The 22,609-nt window shown below is 43.7% G+C and overlaps 1 protein-coding gene across 1 annotated transcript in view; it reads right to left on the bottom strand.

Annotated features, from left to right (window-relative positions):
* arl1 (ADP-ribosylation factor-like 1) overlaps positions 1 to 22,609 on the bottom strand; it is a 32,677-nt gene that overhangs the window by 1,585 nt on the left and 8,483 nt on the right. Inside the window, exons 2-5 of the mRNA XM_073059769.1 lie at positions 11,744 to 11,881; positions 8,630 to 8,711; positions 5,951 to 6,062; positions 2,406 to 2,584 (exon numbers count right to left, since the gene is read on the bottom strand). Coding sequence (XP_072915870.1) covers positions 2,406 to 2,584; positions 5,951 to 6,062; positions 8,630 to 8,711; positions 11,744 to 11,881 — 511 coding nt within the window. The remainder of the gene's footprint in view (positions 1 to 2,405; positions 2,585 to 5,950; positions 6,063 to 8,629; positions 8,712 to 11,743; positions 11,882 to 22,609) is intronic.

Here is a 22,609-nt window from a genome sequence, read left to right as displayed (position 1 = left end):
CTTGACCTTCCAAGATGTTACATCATTAATACAGACTGGTGGTCTGACAAAGTAGGTAGGGCAGGTACTGAATGTGTCTGCCAGCTCTGGTCCAATTACACACCAAGATCCGTCAACTACAGACAAGAGAGGTAAGCCATTGAGTCTGAGACTGCTCTGTTATCCATCTGGTGCCCCAATACTACTTCATATACACAGAAAGGTACCAGAAAAGAGACAGTAACATCATGAAGGATCCCACCTATTCTGTTCATGGACCATTTGTCCCACTCCCATCCAGGAAGTTATGTAGCTTCCATAGCAGGACCACCAGACTCAAAAGAACAGTTACTGTTCCCAAGCAGTAAGGTTGATCAACACCATGACCCACTACACCCCTAACCACCACTATTTTATCATTTCCTGTCAGACACCTTATACACCCATGCTTAGCATCACTTTATAGACATACAATCAATCTACATGTCAAAATGGTTGTTGTGACATGTCTAGTGTGGTGGTGTAGTGGGTAGTGCTTGTTGCTCTCACTTTCAGCTTCAACCGCGGGACTAGCAGTCTGCCAGTACAAAACCCCTCCAACAGGAAGCCTCAGATAGTGCCTCCTCACTGGCAACATACAGAAACTGAACTCCTTTCAGACTCAGGCTAAACTACAGAGGACAAAGAGGAAATCTCGCCCCTGCAAACGTAGCATGCAGGCTCACCAGTGTGTGGACATGTCCTGGTGCTCGTGAACCACATACCCAGCTATGGGTAAATAGCCCCATACAGAGTGAATGAGTGAGTGTATAAATAAACCAATCTTATATATTTATACTTACTGTGTTTTCTTCTCTTTCTTTTTACAATTTTGTGTTCTTTATCTTATTGTGTTTGTTTTGTACTGCATCAGCTCTGGAGTAACAATTATTTTGTTCTCCTTTACACTTGTGTACAGGAAATAACAGTAAGCAATTTTGAATTGCCTTCCTTTGATGTCCAAGAGTTTAATGAATATACTCAATAAACTGAGCAACACAGCCCTCCAAGACGGAATTCCTAGGATTCAAAACTTATCGATAACACCATTTGGAGCGAAGGAGGATGAGGGGTGACTTGATAGAGATGTATAAGATATTAAGAGGCACAGATAGAGTGGAGTGGACAGCGAGAGGCTTCTTCCCAGGGCGGAAATGGCTAATACCATTTTAAAGTGATTGAAGGAAGCTACAGGGTGAATATCAGTCTAGATTTTTCCTCTCCACTCCCACAGTGATACAGTTGAGACACTTAGGTAGACACATAAATAAAGGAAAAACAGAGGGCGACATGGAAGGGAAGGGTTAGATTGATTTTGGAGTAGATTAAAAGATCAGCACAACCTTCTGGGGTCACTGCACAGGACTGGAAAAAAGCTGCAGAAATAAGTAAACTTAGCCAGCTCCATCATGGGCACTCGCCTCCCCAGCACTGAGGACATCTTCAAAAGGCAATGAGTCAAAAAGGCAGCACCTGTCATTAAGGACCCCCCCCCCCACCAGCACAGGCCCTCTTCTCATTGCTACCATCAAGTAGGTGGTACAGGAGCCTGAAGACACATACTCAATGTTTCAGGAACAGCTTCTTCCCATCTGCCATCAGATTTCTGAATGGACATTGAACCCATGTACACTAACTCACTTATTTTTGCTCTGCTTTTGCACTACTTATTTAATTATAAATATATATGCATTTCAGAATCTGGTTTAATATCACTGGCATATGTCATGAAATTTGTTACATTTATGGCCGCAATACAATGATAAACATTGAAAAAAACAAAGTATATATTAAAACAAACTATTAAATAGTTAAGGTAAAATAAGCAGTGCAAAAATTGTTATTGCAATTTACAGTTTTTATGTTTTCCAGACACGGCAATAATGCTCACGAGTTTCACAATTCACCTCCAAGACAGGACTGGTGAGTCTTTCAGTCATAGGAGGTGAAGTATGCTTTATTAGTGCTGTCTGTGGCAATGAATTCCATAGATACATCACCTTCTGGCTAAAGTAATTCCTTCTCTAGATGGACTCCCTCTATTCTGAGGCTGTGCCCTCTGGTCCTAGACTCTCCCACTTTAGGAAACATCCTCTCCATATCCACTCTGTACAGGTCTTTCAATATTTGATACATTTCAATGAGATCTCCCTTATTCTTCTAAACTTCAGCAAGTACAGGTCCAGAACCATCAGGCACTTCTCATACATTAACCCTTCCGTTCCCAGAACTGTTGCTACATAATAAATTTCATGACATATGCTGATGATATTAAACATAATTCTGGGTCAAACGGTTTGTACTGTGCAATACTGTTTTATATATCCTGAGTTAATGCTACCCAACAAAATTAAGGTTACCACTATTAGCTGCACAAAATTAATTACCAGTCCATAGCGTCAGACAAACCAATGTCTTTGGTTGCAGAGGTCTTGAATATCTGCCATTTCCGATCTTTCAAGGCCGGTAGGCCAAGGGCATTGGCCACTTCTGTGGGGGTCATTGCTTGTTCCATATCCTGTTTGTTTGCAAAGACAACTAGGATAGCCTTCTTCAACTCTTCCTCCTGTAAGCAAGCAGTAAAACAGTGGTTAAACATCTCTATTTAATGGCTGTAGGGGAAAAACAATGCCAGATTTTTATTCCGGGATAGCAAACTAAGGCAAGATTTTTAGTACCAGATCTTAGATCTTGCAGCAGCATGGGCATAGCAGCTTGCACAACGTTTTACAGTGACAGCAAATGGGGTTCAATTCCCGCTGCTATTTGTAAGGAGTATGAGATTAGCTTTATTTGTCACATGTAAATCAAAACAGAGTGAAATAGTTCAAATGTTAAATAAATATCAATAGCAGAAAGATTCAAGCTCAGCAGTAAAGGTATATAAAACACCAGTTAGATATTGTCTGTACTGACATGCCTGTGACGCTGGTGCATGCTCCCTGTATCTCACTATACCTGTGTGTAAGACCATTGTCATGTACCCCATGATGGGTTAAAGAACCAGCAGAAATGGAAAACACTCTGGAGTCTGGTATTACTAATAACTAATAGTGTTTATTAGTCACTACGCATTACAGTACTATAAATGCAGATATATTACACAGGTTAGCAATGATATACATGTACATAAGTGTGGAAATAGGAACAAAACTAGGCTCGTTCAAACCTAGGGGTGAATGGATATAGTCTTACGATGATGAAGAGAGTTCAGTTCAGTTCGAGGTAGTTAGCTGAGTAACGTTTGAGAGAGAAACAGAGAGAGAGAGATTTGTAATCCAAAGGCATATGTTGTGAGAAGGCAATTATGTCGATATTCCCAAAATAACAATAACAGTAGGTTTTATCTCTGAAGTAGTTCCACTCCACACACGAAGTATCACCGACAGTGATCTTCAACAAATATCCTTTCAACACAAGTGGTACCACACCCAAATTCAGCTACGGGTCATCCCAAAGTGGTGGCCGCAGGATACTCAAACAGAATCCACGTATGAATTATCACCAACAGTAACTTATCACTGAGGTACCGTCTTCAAGTGGTAAAACTACCAACCCCGGCCAGGATTATCACACACAGGTAGATTCCACACAAGGTTACCTCAAACACTCAACTGTGATAGCCACTTATCCAGTTCCACGACATACAAAGTAACTCCTACAGTGATTTGCCACAGGGGTGCCTTTCTTCAGTGAACTTCCACACCCAAACAAGGGCAACACACAAGTGGTAATCACGAAGGTTTCCCCCTCACCAGAGAACCCACTCCTGTGGATTAACTACGTGACAGTCACACCTTCTTATCCGAATGGAACTCAAACTCACCCTTACGGGCTACAGAGGAGAAAGTCCAAACAGTGACCTCATTGTCACTAGGTTTCTTCTGTTTCAAACCTTCCTCTCCCCTCTTCTCTTCCTTTAAAGTCACCGACTGTGACCATAACCAAGGTGACCGTTCTTCTGTGGTAGAGTTATCAACCCAGGCCAGGGTTGGACACACAAATAACTTCCCACAGGTCACACCTTTTCTGCACTGCGAGAGCCACTGATCGATTCTCCTGAACGATCCTCCTGAACGATCCTCTAAAAACCCACCTTCCTGTGGGCACAACAAGCTCATCCAGTCTCCAAAACCGTGTGTCTGTCTGTGTATCAGCAGACCTGGTATTTATCTCCACATGTTGGACACCAGCTGTCCATCAACCTGCTCCGCACTCCTCTCTAAGAACTTTACAAGCAGGCGGAAAAGTAAACAAGATTGTAGAGAACCATAACATCAATCTTCCGAGCAGTCTTTGTGTCTGTCTCTCTCTCTCTTAATAACAAAGTCTCTGCGTTGGACACCTCTCTCTCTCTCTGTAACAGCTCAAACAATGTTCAAAAGCCAGTCTTATTCTCGACATTTTAAAGTGATAGTCCACAGAAAATATGAACCCTAGGGGTACATAACACCATAAAATATAGGAGCAAAATTAAGCCATTTGGCCCATTGGGTCTGCTCTGCCATTCAGATATGGCTAATTTATCATTTCCCTCAACCCCATTCTCCTAGCTTCTCGCTGACAGACAGACAGACATACTTTATTGATCCCGAGGGAAATTGGGTTTCGTTACAGTCACACCAACCAAGAACAGTGTAGAAATATAGCAATATAAAACCATAAATAATTAAATAATAAGTAGTAAATTATGCCAAGTGGGTCAGGGCTGTATCCTTTGATGCCCTGACTTATCAAGAACCTATCAAGCCCCCACTTGGTCTCCAATAACTCGGCCTCCACTGTCGTCTGTGGCAATTAATTCCATGTATTCGTTTCCTTTTGGCTAAAGGAATTCCTTCTCATCTCTGTTCTAAATGGACACCCCTCTATTCTGAGGCTGGTCCCCCTAGGCCTACACTCACCCACAAAAGCTAACGTCATCTCCAAGTACATTCTATCTAGGCCTTTCAATATTCGATATGGTTCAATGAGATCCCCCCCACTCCATTTTTCTGAATTCCAGCGATCAGGCCCAGAGCCATCAAACACCCCTCATACATTAATCCTTTCATTCGCAGAATCACTCTTGTGAACCCTTTCCACTGCCTTAGATAAAGGGCCCCAAAACTGCTCACAATATTCCAAGTGCGGTCTGACCATAAAGCCTCAGCATCATATCCTTGCTTTCCTATTCTAGTCCTCATCTATGATGGTAACAGTAGCAGTAATAGTGTTGAATATTTAATGGAATGTCACACACGTCCTTTACATCAATTTGTACATCTACAGAATATGTTTTTAATATCTTAATACTATTGCATTATTATTTCATTTGGAGATACAGCGTGGAACAGGCCTTCCAGTCATGCTGCCCAGCAACCCATTGATTGAACCCCAGCTTAATCACAGGATAATTTACAATGACCAATTAACCTACTAACTGGTACGTCTGTGGAATGTGGGAGGAAACCCATGTACTCCACAGGAGGATGTATGAACTTTTACAGAGGACACTAGGATTGAGTTCTGCATTCTGAACTTTGATGGCCTGAACTATATAGTGGTGTGTAAGCTACCTCTGCGTGGCTTGCTGTATGTGTTATGTACTGTGTTTTGCAACTTGTCTCTAGTTTACAGAGAATAGTGCAAAAACAAAAAGCATCCAGTGAACAGCAATTCTGTGGATGAAAATGCCTTGTTAATGACAGAGATCAGAGAAGAATCACCAGAGTGGTTCAACCTGCAGGAAGCTAACAGTAAATCAAATAACCACACGTTACAACAGTGGTTTGCAGAAGAATGTACAGCACATCGAACCTTGGGCTACAGCAGCTGAAGACTACATACATACACACAATAAAGTGGCCACTTTATTAGATACAGGAGTCACTGAGTGCCCTGCCAAATGATTAAATTCAAGCATCCACAAGACAAAGTACCCACTCCTTACCTCCAGCATAGCAACAAGTTCTGACTTTGAGATCCCCATCCTTTCCTTATCACAACTGTCCACAACGTAGATCACTGCGTCAGTGTTGGAGTAATAACAACGCCAGTAGGGCCTAGGAAAAGAAATTTTTCTTCACAACATACTCTGAAAATGACATCAGCTTTCTGATGTAATGTTGCTCTATCACTAGATTAGAATTAATTATATTCACTGCACATGCAAACACAGTGAGAAAGGGAGGGGTTGGGGAGGGTAAACTGACCAGCAGAGGGAACAAGTAACAAGAGCCAAAGTCCACTATGGCACAGAGGCCCTTTGGCCCATCTAGTCAACGCTGAACTTTCATCCTGCTTTGTCCCTTGGACCATAGCTCTCCATACCCCTCCCATCTCTGTACTTACCCCAACTTCTCTTAAACGCTGCAATCAAACAAGGACCCACTATACTGCTGGCAGCTTGTTCTACACTCTCACCACCCTCTGAGTGAAAAAGTTCCCCTTAAATATTTCACCTTTCACCCTTAAACTATGACCTCTAGTTCTACTCTCACCCAACCTCAGTGGGGGGGGGGGGGGGGGGGGGCGGGAAGCATACTTGCACTTGTGCAAATTGCTTTAACGTATCTTTACCCCTCAATGTTGTATACCTCTAACTAATTTCCTTTCATTCCCTTAAGCTCCAGGGAATAACGTCCTAACGTTTCCCTATAACCAAAGTAACCTTTTGCCTTTTCTCCTTGGAGCAGCGGAGAATGAGAGGTGACCTGATAGAGGTGTATACGATGATGAGAGGCATTGATCGTGTGGATAGTCAGAGGCTTTTTCCTAGGACTGAAATGGCTAGCACGAGAGGGCACAGTTTTAAGGTGCTTGGAAGTAGGTACAGAGGAGATGTCAGGGGTAAGTTGTTGTTCGTTTGTTTTTTTTAATGCAGAGAGTGGTGAGTGCGTGGAATGGGCTGCTGGCAACGGTGGTGGAGGCAGAGACAATAGAGTCTTCTAAAAGACTCCTGGATAGGTACATGAAGCTTAGAAAAATAGAGGGCTATGGGTAACCCTAGGTAATTTCTAAGGTAAGGACATGTTCAGAACAGCTTTGTGGGCTGAAGGTCCTGTATTGTGCTGTAGGTTTTCTATGTTTCTATGCTTCTATAACTCAGGTCTGCAAGTCACCACAAAATACTTGTAAATTTTTTCTGCACACTTTCATAGAGTCAAAGTACTACAATTCAGAACAGGCCCTTTAGCCCATCTAATTCATGCCAAATTATTATTCTGCCTCCTCCCATCGACTAACACATGAACCATAGCCCTCTATCTTCCCCATCCATTCAACCTTATGACACTTTCCTGAACTACACACAATACTCCAAATTAGACCTCACCAAAGTCTTATACAATCCCAACATGACATCCCAACTTCTGTACTCAGTACTTTGATTTATGAAAGTCAATGTGCCAAAAGCTCCCTTTACAACCCCACCTACCTTGGATACTACTTTCAAGGAATTATGGATCTGTACTCCCAGATCCTTCTGTTCTACTGCTCACCATGCAAGTCCTAGCCTGGTTTGCCCTCTCAAAGTGCAACTCCTATTAAATGTACTTCCAAATCATTGACACCTTCCCTGAATTGCACACAATTCTCCAAATTAGGCCTCACCAACATCTTATACAACTTCAACATAACATCCCAACTCCTGCATTCAATACATTGATTCTGATTCAATCCCTTTAACACGAAGAAACAAAACTGCTGGATTAGCGTAACGGTTAGCACAACACTATTACAGCTCAGGGTGCTGGAGTTGAGAGTTCAGTTCTGATGTCCTCTGTAAGAAGCTTGTACGCCCTTCACGTGACTGCGCCAGTTTCCTCCGGGTGCTCCGGATTCCTCCCACAATCCAAAGACATAGCAGTTAGTAGGTCAATTGGTCATTGTAAATTTTCCTGTGATTAGGCTAGTGTTTAAGTTGCTGGGCAGTGCAGCACGTTAGGCCAGAAGGGCATGCTCTGTGCTTTATCTCAATAAATAGAATGAAATATCTCTCTCCCTAATGCACTGTGAGTTTACCTGCACAAAGTCTGCAGCGGTTCATGAAGGCAGCTCACTACCACCTTCTCAAAGACACCTAGGAAGGGGTAATTAAATGCTGCTTCTGCTGGGAAGCTCACACCCCTTGAAAAAGCAAAACTCATGCAGTGAACTTGGTGGTACAGTTAGAAAGGGCAGAGCTAAAAGGAGGATTAGAGCTTAATTACAGATGAAAGATTAACTGTATTTGTCACATGTACGTTGAAACATAGTGGAATGTGTCTTTGTTTCTGATGCGCTGGGGGCAGCCTGCAAGTGCTACCACGCCAACAAAGCATGCCCACAATCACTAACTGTAACCTGCACGTCACTGGAATGTGGGAGGGCACCGGAGCACGCGGTCGTGGGGAGAATGTACAAACTCCTTGAAAACAGTGGCAGGATTTGAACCCCAATCACTGATAGCTGGTGTTGTAAAGGGATTTTGCTAACAGCTACGCTACCCTGCATTCACCGTGCAGTGACCTGAGAAAATGTACACATTGCCAAGAAAAATATCCATCTGATAATCACAGCCCAAAGCTCTTGTCTTGGAGAAAGCAAGTTAGAGAACGGTCAGTAATATAGAACAGGGAATTTTCCATACCGTATACTGGTCTGTCCACCCAAATCCCACACTTGAAACTTCAGGTTCTTGTAAGTCACTGTTTCAACGTTGAAGCCAATAGCTACAAAAAAAAAACATTCCATTTCATATTTAATGTATAAACAGACAGATTCCTGGAAGGTTCAGGGTGGGGGATAAAGAACAAAGCAATTTCAAGACACAAAACACAGTTCAGGCAGCACTGATGGAAAAGAAAAGAGTCAACATTTCAGGCTGAGACCCTCTATCAGTTCATCAGCAATTCCACTATAGACTCAGTAACCGCTTCATTAATGCAAGTACCTAATCAGTCAATCATGTGGCAGCAATTCAATGCATAAAACCATGCAGATGTGGTCAAAAGACTCAGTTATTCAGAACAACTATCAGAATGGGGAAGAAATGTATTCTAAATGACCTTAACTTTGGATTGATTGTTTGTGCCAGACAGGGGTGGGGGTTGGGTGGAGGGAGGTGGTGTTTGAGTATCTCAGAAACTGCAGATCTCCTGGGATTTTCATGCACAGCAGTCTCTAGAGTTTACAGAGCATGGTGCGAAAAACAAAAAAAAATCTAGCAGGTGGTAATTTTATGGGCAAAAGCACATTGTTAATGAGAGAGGTCAGAGGAGAATGACAAACTGGTTTACGCTGACAGAATCAAGGTTAATATCAAAGAATGTATAAATTATACACCTTGAGATTTGCTTGCTCACAGGTGGCCACAAAGCAAGAAACCCAAAAGAACCCAATTAAAGAGAGAAAAAAAAACAACACAATATGCAAGAAAAAGAAAATAATCTCGCAAGAAATTGAAGTGAATAACAACAGCATTCTGAACCAAAACTGAGTCCTCAGATCTGAACCCTGGAGCAGCCCAGAGTAGGCCCAAAGTCTCACTTCAGTTCATATTAGCGGGTACGGAATATGGCAGCCGGGGCAGTCTTCATAGCCTCAGCACCTGAGAACGAGTGAAATCTGCTCTCATCCCGACCAACACCCTACCTTTTCAGTCTATCTGGCCTAGTGTTTGAACCTACCCAATGGCAGAACAGTGAAAGGCTCTAGTCCCTGATATGGCCCAACGTTTATACAGTCTAAACAGCGAATCATACCTCACACTAGGACCCAGGCATCGCTACTGCAAAAGACCTTGGGCCTAGACCACGCTGCCCAGCGACAAGCTCCGGGCCCAGATTTCACCTCCCAGCCCGAAGCTGCTCTCAAGCTCTTCAGATCAGCTCAGCACCCTAAGTGATTCAACCTCACATCTGAGCCAGTTGTACGGGTATCTGAACTCCATCTGCAACACCCCATGAACTCGGCTCATCCCATCAATTCACCTCACCATCACTTGACCCTTCGCCGTTTGCCATGATAATTTAACACAACTTACTATGGAAAAGCTATTTTTAGTGATGTTTTTAGTCGGATTTCTCATCTTTTTGACTACCAAAAGCTGTCGAACATGCTCAGTAGCACCATCTTAACAGGAAGTCGATAGTAACAGGAAGGCGGCAGTACCTCGAATAACCATGTGGTGTGCAGAAGAGTTTTTCTGAACAGGCAACACTTCAAACCTTGAAGTGGATGAGATACAGCAGCAGAAGGCCAAACACATACACTCAGTGGCCACTATATTTGGTACAGGAGGAATCCAATATCACTGTACCTTTGTTCCATCGAAACCAGTTTTCTTTAACTTGATATTTGTTATCTACTGTTTTCAAATTGGAGTTAAAAAACAACTGTGGCAATGAGGAAGTTTTAAAATTAACTCAAGATGACTACCTCCCTGTTGAAGTGCAAGACGTTTTTCTTCAGAAGTGGAGAAAGGGACGTTCAAGTTTTTAAAAAAGACAGAAAAATAGATTGAAATTAAGAAGCAATGCATACAGCCACTAGTTCACAGACAGTGTGTACCAGGTGATAATAATTTTTAAAAAAGCAGAAATGGCTGGCTACATCAGAAAGATAGAAGTGTTCAATTGCATAACAGAAAACAGATGATGTATAGTGAACAAACTGAGCAGTATTTTGAAGCAAATGAAATAGCCGATAAAATCAAGTACCAGTGTTGCTGAGTGCAATGAGTGGAAAAGCAGAGTTTGCTTACCTACTTCAACCAAACCAGTTGAAATTCGCTTTGCTGATATAATGAACATAATGCAGGAACATTTAGAACAATAATCATTGTTGATTACAGACACTTTAGGTTTCAAAACCAAAATTTTGGGTCAAGACCCTTCAGCAGGAGTCTCAACCTGAAATGCCCGCTCTTCATTTCCTCCATGGATGTTGCTTGACCCACTGAGTTCCTTAGAGACATGCTCTCTTCTCACTGCTGCCATCAGGAAGGCATAGGAGCCCCACGACCCGCACCACCAGGTTCAGGAGCAGTTATTACCCCTCAGTCATCAGGCTCTTGAACCAGAGGAGACAACTTCACTCACCCCAACACTGAGTTGTGCCTACTGAAATGGACTCACTTTCAAGGAATCTTCATCACATTTTCTTGTTATTCATTATTGTTTCTTAGTTTCCCCTTTCTTTTTGCATTTACAGTTCGTTGCTGGGTTTTCACCCCCGCTCTGTTGGATGTGGTTTTTCCATTGATTCCATTGTGTTTCTTGTATTTACTGTGAATGACTGCAAGAAAATGAATCTCAGGCTTGTATATGGTGATATATATGTATTTGATATTAAATATACTTTGAACTTCAATCAGGTTTAGTATCATTGGCATGTGTTGTGAAATTTACTCTTTTACAGCATCTTTTATTGCAAAATATAAAAACTAAAAATTACAGAAAGGAATCCATGTAAAATTTAAATTTAGTGCAAAGAGAGAGAGAATTAAAGAGTGTGTTCCTGGGTTTGTTCTCCACTCAGAAATCTGATGGTGGAAGGGAAGAAGCTATTCCTGGAATGTTTGAGTGTGTGCCTTCAGGCTCCTGTACCTCCTCATTGATGGTAGCAATGAGAAGAGGGCATGTCCTGGGTGACAGGAGTCCTTAATGATTCCTCCAGCCCCTTTGTGTGTTGTGACACTGCACAAAGCAGGTTTCTAACAGTTAACAGTCATAGCACAAGCAAGTGGCAGAACAACACTTACTGGGAATGGTGGTGACAACTTCGCCCACCTGCAGCTTGTAGAGTATCGTGGTCTTGCCTGCTCCATCGAGACCCAAGATCAATATTCTCATTTCCCGCGACCCAAACAGGCCGTAAAACATGGTGGAAAACCACCCACCTACAATGAATCAGAGAATGACAGGTTTAAAATAGAAAGCTAATTTCTGTAACTATGTCACAGTACCACAACCTTCAGACCCATTTTAGTTTCCTTAATTTACAACTCTATCTATATTCAGTGGCCTCTTTATTAGGGACACCTGCTCATCGCTGCAAACATATGATCAGCCAATCACGTGGCAGCAACTCAAAGCACAAAAGCATGCAGACATAGTCCTTAAGTTTGTTATAGCTGGGGGAGGTAATGGGGACAAGCTTCCCATACCTATTAAATGCTCCCAGTGGCATGCAACTCAAATAGCCTCTGGCAACCAAGTCCAGCTCCTGGACTTCACAAACAAGAAGAAAACATCTGTTGGAAATCCGAACAACGCATACAAAATGCTGAAGGAACTCAGCAGGCCAGGCAGTATCTACGGAAAAAAGTACAGTCAACGCGTTGGGCCGAGACCCTTTGTCGGGACTGGAGGAAAAAAGCTGAGGAATAGATTTAAAAGGTGGGGGGAGGGGGAGGAGAAAGACAGCCTCCATGTGATAGTTGAAAGCTGGAGGGGGAGGGATGAAGCGAAGAGCTGTGAATTTGATTGGTGAGATGGCATGAGGGGGGGGAAAGAGGATGGGAAATGGAGATGGTATTATTGGAAGTTTGAGAAATCGATGTTCATGCCATCAGGTTGGAGGCTACCCAAACCAAGTACAAGGTGTTGTTCCTCCAACCTAAATGTGGCCTCATCGCGATAGTGGAGGAGGCCATGGATGGATATCTCGGAATGGGAATGGAAAGTGAAATTAAAATGGGTGGCCACTTCACATGTGGCTTAACTAAGCCCGGTGAAACAGTCCTGACAGACAGGAGGATGGGCAGAGGCGGTTAATGGTGCCTTAAAACCAGTTGCTTTGGGCAGATGGGGCTCATCAGGCATGGTTGACAACAAATCTAGGAAAAGAAAAACTCTGATCACAAACCTCTGCTGCCTTGCAGCTATACCCACTGATGGGGAAGGCTTTGGGAGTAAACCCCGAGGGATTTGAGCTGGAGTCTTTAAAGCAGTCCTACGTTGACTGGCAGTCCCTGCCATGCACTGGTGCCAAACTGCACTGGCCTCTGCCATTCCTTTAATTTAAACGAGCTTTGGCCAGCAGCCAATCTGGACATCGGAAGTTTTTTGAGAGCGGACTTTAATCAGGTCCATTGCTCGAGTACAAAAGGCAGCAGCAGGTCACTGCAGCAAAACGCAGCTTTGACCAGCGTCTGGGATTGATTAGCAATAGCAAATTAAAGGAAAACAGGGGCAAGCGCACTGGCCATCGTCTGAGTGGACAGAGTCGGAGTGTTGACCCCGAGCCTTTAGCTCTTCGAAGCTTCAATTAGAGAAAGCAAAGGAAAGAAAAGCTCAAACACGAGGAAATCTGCAGATGCTGGAAATTCAAACAACACACACAAAATGCTGGTGGAACACAGCAGGCCAGGCAGCATCTATAGGGAGAAGCGCTGTCGACGTTTTGGGCCGAGACCCTTCGTCAGGACTAACCAAAAGGAAAGATAGTAAGAGATTTGAAAGTAGTGGGGGGAGGGGGAAATGCGAAATGATAGGAGAAGACCGGAGGGGGTGGGATGAAGCTAAGAGCTGGAAAGGTGATTGGCAAAAGTGATACAGAGCTGGAGAAGGGAAAGGATCATGGGACGGGAGGCCTCAGGAGAAAGAAAGTGGGGGGGGGAGCACCAGAGGGAGATGGAGAACAGGCAAACAACTAAAAATGTCAGGGATGGGGTAAGAAGGGGAGGAGGGGTAAGAAGGGGAGGAGGGGCATTAATGGAAGTTAGAGAAGTCAATGTTCATGCCATCAGGTTGGAGGCTACCCAGCCGGTATATAAGGTGTTGTTCCTCCAACCTGAGTTTGGATTCATTTTGACAATAGTGGAGGCCATGGATAGACATATCAGAATGGGAATGGGACGTGGAATTAAAATGTGTGGCCACTGGGAGATCCTGCTTTTTCTGGCGGACCGAGCGTAGGTGTTCAGCGAAACGGTCTCCTGGTCTGCGTCAGGTCTCACCAATATATAAAAGGGATGCAGTATACCACACCAGCCGACTCACAGGTGAAGTGTCGCTTCATCTGGAAGGACTGTCTGGGGCCCTGAATGGTGGTGAGGGAGGAAGTGTAAGGGCAGGTGTAGCACTTGTTCCGCTTACAAGGATAAGTGCCAGGAGGGAGATCAGTGGGAAGGGATGGGGGGGGGGGGGGGGGGGGAAACAAGTACTCCTCTACTGTCAAAATGAATCCAAACTCAGGTTGGAGGAACAACACCTTATATACCGGCTGGGTAGCCTCCAACCTGATGGCATGAACATTGACTTCTCTAACTTCCGTTAATGCCCCTCCTCCCCTTCTTACCCCATCCCTGACATATTTAGTTGTTTGCCTGTTCTCCATCTCCCTCTGGTGCTCCCCCCACCTTTCTTTCTCCTGAGGCCTCCCGTCCCATGATCCTTTCCCTTCTCCAGCTCTGTATCACTTTCGCCAATCACCTTTCCAGCTCTTAGCTTCATCCCACCCCCTCCGGTCTTCACCTATAATTTCGCATTTCTCCCTCCCCCCACTACTTTCAAATCTCTTACTATCTTTCCTTTCGGTTAGTCCTGACGAAGGGTCTCGGCCCAAAACATCGACAGCGCTTCTCCCTATAGATGCTGCCAGGCCTGCTGTGTTCCACCAGCATTTTGTGTGTGTAAGAAAAGCTCAAGTTGTTTTTCCTTCCCTTCTTCATATCTGCTCAGCTAGGACAGTAGAGATGTCAGGCAAAATAGCTGAAAGCTCCTCTTGTGGGTTGTGGGAAGCAGGGAGACCCTCAGTGTCCCTGACCACTACAACTGAGAGAAGTGCATCCAGCTGCAGCGTGTAGCAATCCGCATTAAGGATCTGGAACTCTGGAGGCTGAGGGGATGACAGACGTAGCGAACATATCCAAGGTGCAGGATACAGGAAACTGGGTGACAGTCAAAGGAGCCAGTGCAGAGTACACCTGTGGCCATCCCCCTCAACATGTATATCACTTTGGATACTACTGAGTGCGTGGGGGGCGGGGGGGAAGAGAGCAGGGGTGATTATGATCTATCAGAGGAAAGTCACAGTAGCCGGGTCTCTTGCATGGAGTCTGCTTCTGTGGTTCAGTATAAGAGGGAAGAAGAGGCACGCTATGGTGATAGGGGATTCGTTAGTTAGGTGAATGGACAGGAGGTTCTGTGGGCAAGAACAAGACTACTGGATGGTATGTTCCCTCACGGGTGCCAGGTTCTGAGATATCTTGGATCGAGTTCTCAACATTAAGCGAGCGGGTGAACAGCCAGATGTCGTGGTCAATAGGGAATTCAGGGAGTTAGGTGTTATGCTAAATGGCAGGACCTCCAAGCTTGTGATCTCAGGATTGCTACCCATGCCATGTGCTAGTGAGGCCAAAACTAGGAATATTATACAGCTTAATAAATGGCTAAGGAGTTGATGTAGGAGGGAGAACATAAGATTTTTAGATCATTGGGCTCACTTCCAGGGAAGGTGGGACCTAAATAGAAGGAACAGTTTGCACCTGAACTGGAGGGGGACTAATATCCTAGCAAGAAGGTTTGCTGCTGGGGGCGGGGGGGGGGGGGGGGGGGCAGAGGGGGGTTTAAACTAGAGCTGCAGGGGGATGAGAACCCGAGTCCCAGAACAGTTAGTGGAGAGGTTGTGGAGGCAGATGTTGGCAAGACCTCAGACAAAAGCTTAAGAATAGTGCAACTAGTGGCCTGAACGGCATATATTTCAATGCAAGAAGCATCATAGGAAAGGCGGGTAACAGTGCTGAAGATGAGGTACCGAGGAAAGGCTGCTGATACTGCAAAATTGCAGTCAACAGGATGAGTTGCTACGTAAAAGAAGAAAGTTCGAAAAGGATGAATACAGGACTGAAGGTGTGACATTTGAATGCAAAATATATGGAATAAGGTAGATGAACTTGCAGCACAATTGCCAATAGGCAGGTGTGATGTTGTGGGCATCACTGAATCATGGCTGTGAGCTTAATGTCCAAGGATACACATTGTATTAAAAGGATAAACTGGTAGGCAGAGGGGGAGGCGTTGCTCTGTTGGTAAAAAATGAAACCAAATCTTTAGAAAGAGGTGACAGAGTGAGAAGGTGTTGAATCATTGTGAATAGAGCTAAGAAACTGCAAGGGTAAAACTACTCTGGTGGGAGTTATATACAGGCCAAGAGCATGGTGTTGCTCTGTTAGTAAAAAAATGAAATGAAATAATTAGAAAGAGGTGACATAGGATTGGAAGGTATTGAATCATTGTGGCAAGAAATAAGGAACTTCAAGGGTAATAAGACCTTGCTGGGAGTTGTATACAGACCCCGAAACAGTAGTAAGGACATGGCCTACAAATTACAAGAGATAGAAAATGTATGCCAAAAGGCCAGTGGTCATAGGGATTTCAATATGCAAGTATATTGGCAAAATGATTTTGGTGCTGGATTCCAGGAGATGGAACTTCTAGAGTGCCTATGAGATGACTTTTTAGAGCAGCTCGTGGTTGAGCCCACTGGGGAATCAGTATTCTGGATTGGGTGTTGTGCAATGAACCAGAATTGTTTAGAGAGCTTACGGTAAAAGAACCCTTAGGGGAAAGTGATCATAATATGATTGAATTCACCCTGAAATTTGAAAAGGAGAAGCTGAAGTCAGATGAGGGTAGTGCAGTGGATGTGATCTACATGTATTTTAGTAAGGCATTTGACAAGGTTCCACATGGTAGGCTTATTCAGAAAGTCAGAAGGCATGGGATCCAGGGAAGTTTGGCCAGGTGGATTCAGAATTGGCTTGCCTGCAGAAGGCAGAGGGAGTACATTCAGATTGGAGGGTTGTGACTAGTGGTGTCCCACAAGGATCTGTTCTGGGACCTCTACTTTTTGTGATTTTTATTAACGACCTGGATGTGGGGGTAGAAGGGGGGGTTGGCAAGTTTGCAGACGACACAAAGGTTGGTAGTGTTGTAGTGTTACGAATGTGCCACAACTCTGAGGGGCTGAAGGGTACAAAGTAGCCCCCTCCTTTTCGAGAATCGCAAGATCGCTATTAATTTGGGTCTGGGACCCAGGAAATGAGAGAAAGATGTCAAGAATACACAGGTTTGGAATGTGTCCTGGCCCCAGAAAGGCGGAACCATTGATAACGGCCATTGTCTCTTGGAGACGGAATTGTGTATTGAGTATTGTACTATTCATTGAAGCCCTCAGGGAATGACCAGAGTGGGCTGGTTGAGGGATTGCATCATCCCAACCTGATTGACATCTGAGACCCCATGAGTAAGGATAAAAGAGGGTCTGGGGAACAACCCCTTTAGACGCACCAGGAGAAACGCTAGAAATCCCGTGACAGCGTTTAATAGCGACAGCCGGTGGAGGGCTCGCGTGCGTCCTTTCCCGTTGCCTGGGATTGGGGCCTTACCACGGAAGAACGGCTTTAGCTAAAGGAGAAACCAACACCAACGAAATTTCGAAGGATCGACATCATAAAAAATGGAAAAGCTGGCAAGTTTCTAAAATCTCCCCCTCTCTCTCCAACAATTGAAAACCCAGCGGTCCCCAAAGACTGAAGCCTGTATGAACTGCATGAACTGAGTGACTTTTATATTTCCATCAGACAATACATTATCCCCTTGACAACGATAGAGCTATTTCTTATTGATTATTATTATACCCGCACTTTTAGATTTAGTATTGACGACGTATATTATCTGTATGTTTGCATTGATATTATTTTTGTGTATTTTTACCAATAAATACTGTTAAAAATAGTACCATCAGACTTCAACGGACCTCTCTATCTTTGCTGGTAAGTGACGCAGTTACGGGGTTCGTAACAGTAGATAGTGTAGAGGATTGTCAAAGATTGCAGAGAGACATTGATAGGATGCAGAAGTGGGCTGAGAAGTGGCAAATGGAGTTCAACCTGGAGAAGTGTGAGGTGGTACACTTTGGAAGGACAAACTCCAAGGCAGAGTACTAAGTAAATGGCAGGATACTTGGTAGTGTGGAGAAGCAGAGAGATCTGGGGGTACATGTCCACAGATCCCTGCAAGTTGCCTTACAGGTAGATAGGGTAGTTAAGAAAGCTTATGGGGTGTTAGCTTTCATAAGTCGAGGGATAGAGTTTAAGAGAAGCGATGTAATGATGCAGCTCTATAAAACTCTAGTTAGGCCACACTTGGAGTACTGTGTCCAGTTCTGGTCGCCTCAGTATAGGAAGGATGTGGAAGCATTGGAAAGGGTACAGAGGAGATTTACAAGGATGTTGCCTGGTTTAGAGAGTATGGATTATGATCAGAGATTAAGGGAGCTCGGGCTTTACTCTTTGGAGAGAAGGAGGATGAGAGGAGACATGATAGAGGTGTACAAGATATTAAGAGGAATAGACAGAGTGGACAGCCAGCGCCTCTTCCCCAGGGCACCACTGCTCAGTACAAGAGGACATGGCTTTAAGGTAAGGGGAGGGAAGTTCAAGGGGGATATTAGAGGAAGGTTTTTCACTCAGAGAGTGGTTGGTGCGTGGAATGCACTGCCTGAGTCAGTGGTGGAGGCAGATACACTAGTGAAATTTAAGAGACTACTAGACAGGTATATGGAGGAATTTAAGGTGGGGGGTTATATGGGAGGCAGGGTTTGAGGGTCGACACAACATTGTGGGTCGAAGGGCCTGTACTGTGCTGTACTATTCTATGTTCTATGTATCAGTACTACAGTGGAGTGAATGGAATTAGAGGCATGAGAGAGAAGTTGGCCAGATTGGAAAAAAAAACACTGGCAGGGATGGCAGCAGAGCAGTAATGGCTGGAATCTCTGGAAGCAATTCAGAAGGCACAGGATATACACATCCCAAAGAGGAAGAAGATTCTAAAGGAATGATGACAACGGCAGCTAACAAGAGAAATCAAAGCCAACATAACAGCCAAAGAGAGCAAAATTTAGTGGGAAGCTTTTAAAAAACAACAGAAGGCAACTAAAAAAAGATATTAAGGTAAACATGGAATATGAAGATAAGCTAGCCAATAATATAAAAGAGGATACCAAAAGTTTCTACAGATACATAAAATGTAAAAGAGAGGTGAGAATGGACATCGGACCACTGGATATCAATGCTGGAGAAGTAATAAAGGGGGACAACGAAGTGGCGAACAAACTTAATAAATATTTTGCACCAGTCTTCACTGTGGAAGACTCTAGCAGTATGGTGGAAGTTCCAGGTGTCAGGGGTCATGAAGTGAGTCAAATTACCATAACAGTAGAGAAGGTTCTTGGGAAACTGAAAGGTCTGAAGGTAGAGAAGTCACCTGGACCAAATGGTGTCTAACTCAAGGTTCTGAAAGAGGTGGCAGAAGACATCATGGAAGCATTAGTAATAACCTTTCAAGAATCACTAGATTCTAGAATGGTTCCGGAAGACTGGAAAATTGCAAATATTACTCCCACTCCTCAAGAAGGGAGTGAGGCAGAAGAAACTATGGGCCAGTTATGACCTCAGTGGTTGGGAAGAAGTTGGAGTCAATTATTAAGGATGAGGTCTCAGGGTACATGGAGGCACATGATAAGGTAGGCCATAGTCAGCATGGTTTCCTCAAGGGAAAATGTTGTTCTGACAAATCTGTTAGAACTCTGAAGAAATAACCAACAGGATAGACACAGTAGAATCAGTTGATGTTCTGTACTTGGATTTTCAGAAGGCCTTTGACAAGGTGCCACATGAGGCTGCTTAACAAGCTATGAACCCATGGTATCACAGGAAAGACTCTAGCATGGATAAAGCAGTGGCTGATTGGCAGGAGGCAAATAGTGGGAATAAAGGGAGCCTTTTCTAGTTGGCTGCTGGTGACCAGTGGTGTTCCACAGGGGTCTGTGTGTTGGGACTGATTCTTTTTGCATTATATGTTAAGAATTTGGTTGATGGAATTTATGGCTTTCTTGCAAAGTTTGCAGATGATATGAAGATAGGAGGAGGGGCAGGTAGCTTTGAGCAAGTAGAGGGGCTACAGAGGGACTTAGGTAGATTAGGAGAATAGGCAAAGAAAAAGCATATGAAATACAGTGCCAGGAAGTGCACGGTCATGCACTTTGGTAGAAGAAATGAAAGGGTTGTCTATTTTGTGGGATTGAGTTTAAGAGATGAGAGGTAGTATCACAGCTATTTAGGACCCTGGTCAGACCCCACTTGGAGTACTGTGCTCAGTTCTGGTCACCTCACTACAGGAAGGTTGTTGAAACTATTGAAAGCGTACAGAGGAAATTTACATGGATGTTGCCTGGATTGGGGAGCATATGCCTTATAGGTTGAGTGAACTTGGCCTTTTCACCTTGGAGCGACGGAGAATGAGAGGTGACCTGACAGAGGTGTATAAGATGATGAGAGGCATTGATCGTGTGGATAATCAGAGGCTTTTTCTCAGGGCTGAAATGGTTAACACGAGAGAGCAGTTCTAAAGTGCTTGGAAGTAGGTACAGAGGAGATGTGAGGGGCAAGTTTTTTTATGCAGAGGGTTGTGAGTGCCTGGAATGGGCTGCCAGCGACAGTAGTGGAGGGGGATATGATAGGGTCTTTTAAGAGACTCCTGGATAGGTATATGGAGCTTAGAAAAATAGAAGGCTATGGGTAACCCTGGGTAATTTTTAAGGTAAGGACATGTTCGGCACAGCTTTGAGGGCCGAAGAGCCTGTATTGTGCTGTAGGTTTTCTATGTTTCTATTTTCTAAATGGAGAGAAAATACAAAAAACTGAGGCACAAAAGGACTTAGGAGTCCTTGTGCAGGATTCACTGAAGATTAATTCGCAGGTTGAGTCTGTGGTGAGGAAGGCAAATGCAATGTTAGCATTCATTTCAAGAGGACTAGGATATAAAAGCAAGGAAGTAATGTTGAGACTTTATAAAGCACTGGTGAAGCCTCATTGGAGTATTGTGAGCAGTTCTGGGCACCATATCTTAGAAAAAATATGCTGAAAATGGAGAGGGTTCAAAGGATGTTCACAAAAATGAATCCAGGATTGAATGGCTTGTCAAATGAAGAATGAGTGAGGTGTGACCTCATTGAAACTTGGCAAATGGTGAAAGGCCTTGAAAGAGTGTATGTGGAGAGGATATTTCCTATGGTGGGAGAGTCTAAGATCAGAGGACACAGTCTCAGAATAGAGGGGTGTCTTTTTAGAAAGGAAATGAGGAGAAATTTCTTTAGCCAGAGAGTGGTGAATCTGTGGAATTCTTTGCCACAGGCAGCTGTTAAGGCTGTCTTTATGAATATTTCAGGCAGAGGTTGATAGGTTCTTGATTGGTCAGGGTATACAGGGATATACATCGAAGGTGGGAGATTGGAGCCAAGCAGAAATTATATCAGCCATGATGAAATGGTGGAGCAGTCTCAATGGGCCAAATGACCTAATTCTGCTCCTATATCTTGTGGTCCTAATCTTCTAGATGAAATGGGGGGGGGGGGGGGGGGCACTGCTGCATCGGCAACAGCCTGCTCTTCATATTGTAGCACCAACAAGAACGCAACATCCATGGTCGACCCTGACCAACGGAGGGCCTCTGTCAAGCAGTTTTAAAGTTGTGCAAAGTATTAAAGTTGCACATTGAAAATAGATCATGATAAAACTGCTTACATTAGACAAAATAATTCCAACTTCACACCTTCCTTAAAACAGTATAAGAAAGCTTAAACTCAGAACAAGGGGCGCGGAAGGAATTTTTCCTTCAGGGAGATCTTCAGAATGCTCTATCCCAGGGTTGAGAATAGTTAGTCACTGAATATGTAAAACACATTTCAGAATTTTAACTTTGATAATAACTGAACCTTTGAAAGACAAATTTTAAACACAGTACAGTATAGCACAACAACGGGCTCTTTGGCCCACAACATTGTGCCAAACCAATTAAGTTAGTAAATAATGGCCAACTAAGCTAATCTCTTCTGCCTTCACAAGGTCCATATCCTTCCATCTTCATTACATTCATGTGCCTATTTAAACATCCCTTAAAAGTCTCCCATGTAGCTGCCTCTGCCACCATCCCAGGCAAAAAAACTTGCCCCTCACATCTCCTTTGACATTTTCCCCTTCTCAACTTAAATACATGTTCTTTGGTATTAGATATTACAACCCCAGGAAAAGGTACTATCTGTCTATGCCTCTCATAATCTTATTAACCTCCTTCAAATCTCCGCACAGCCTCTGCTGCTCCAGAGAAAACCCAAGTTTGTCCAATCTCTCATAATAGCATACGTCCAGCAAACCAGGCAGCATCCTGGTAAACTTCTGCACCCTCTCCAAAGCCTCGACAGCCTTCTTGTAATGGGGTGACCAGAACTGTGTGCAATACTGCAGATGCAGCCTAACTGGAGTTTTATAAAGCTGCAACATAACTTCCTGACTTTTGAATTCATTGTCTCAGCTATGAAAGACAAGCATGTCATATCCTCAACCACCCTAACAACCTGTGTAGCCACTTTTTAATATACAAAAGGATTTTACTGGTTACAGTAAAAGTTACATCTTCATGGATGTGTACAAACTGGATCTTGCGGTGTTATACAGAACCAATTTAAATGTTTGCTTATGTAAAGAAATCCCAATTAAACTACACTTCAGGACATCCAAAGGCATTTTACAGCCAATTAAGTACTTTATTTTGATAGATCA

The sequence above is a fragment of the Hemitrygon akajei genome, chromosome 10 (genome assembly GCF_048418815.1).
Source record: "Hemitrygon akajei chromosome 10, sHemAka1.3, whole genome shotgun sequence".
In the NCBI taxonomy this organism is placed as follows: Eukaryota; Metazoa; Chordata; class Chondrichthyes; order Myliobatiformes; family Dasyatidae; genus Hemitrygon; species Hemitrygon akajei.
The sequence above is the reverse complement of the archived record's forward strand: the minus strand, read 5'-3'. Positions and strand labels throughout refer to the sequence as shown.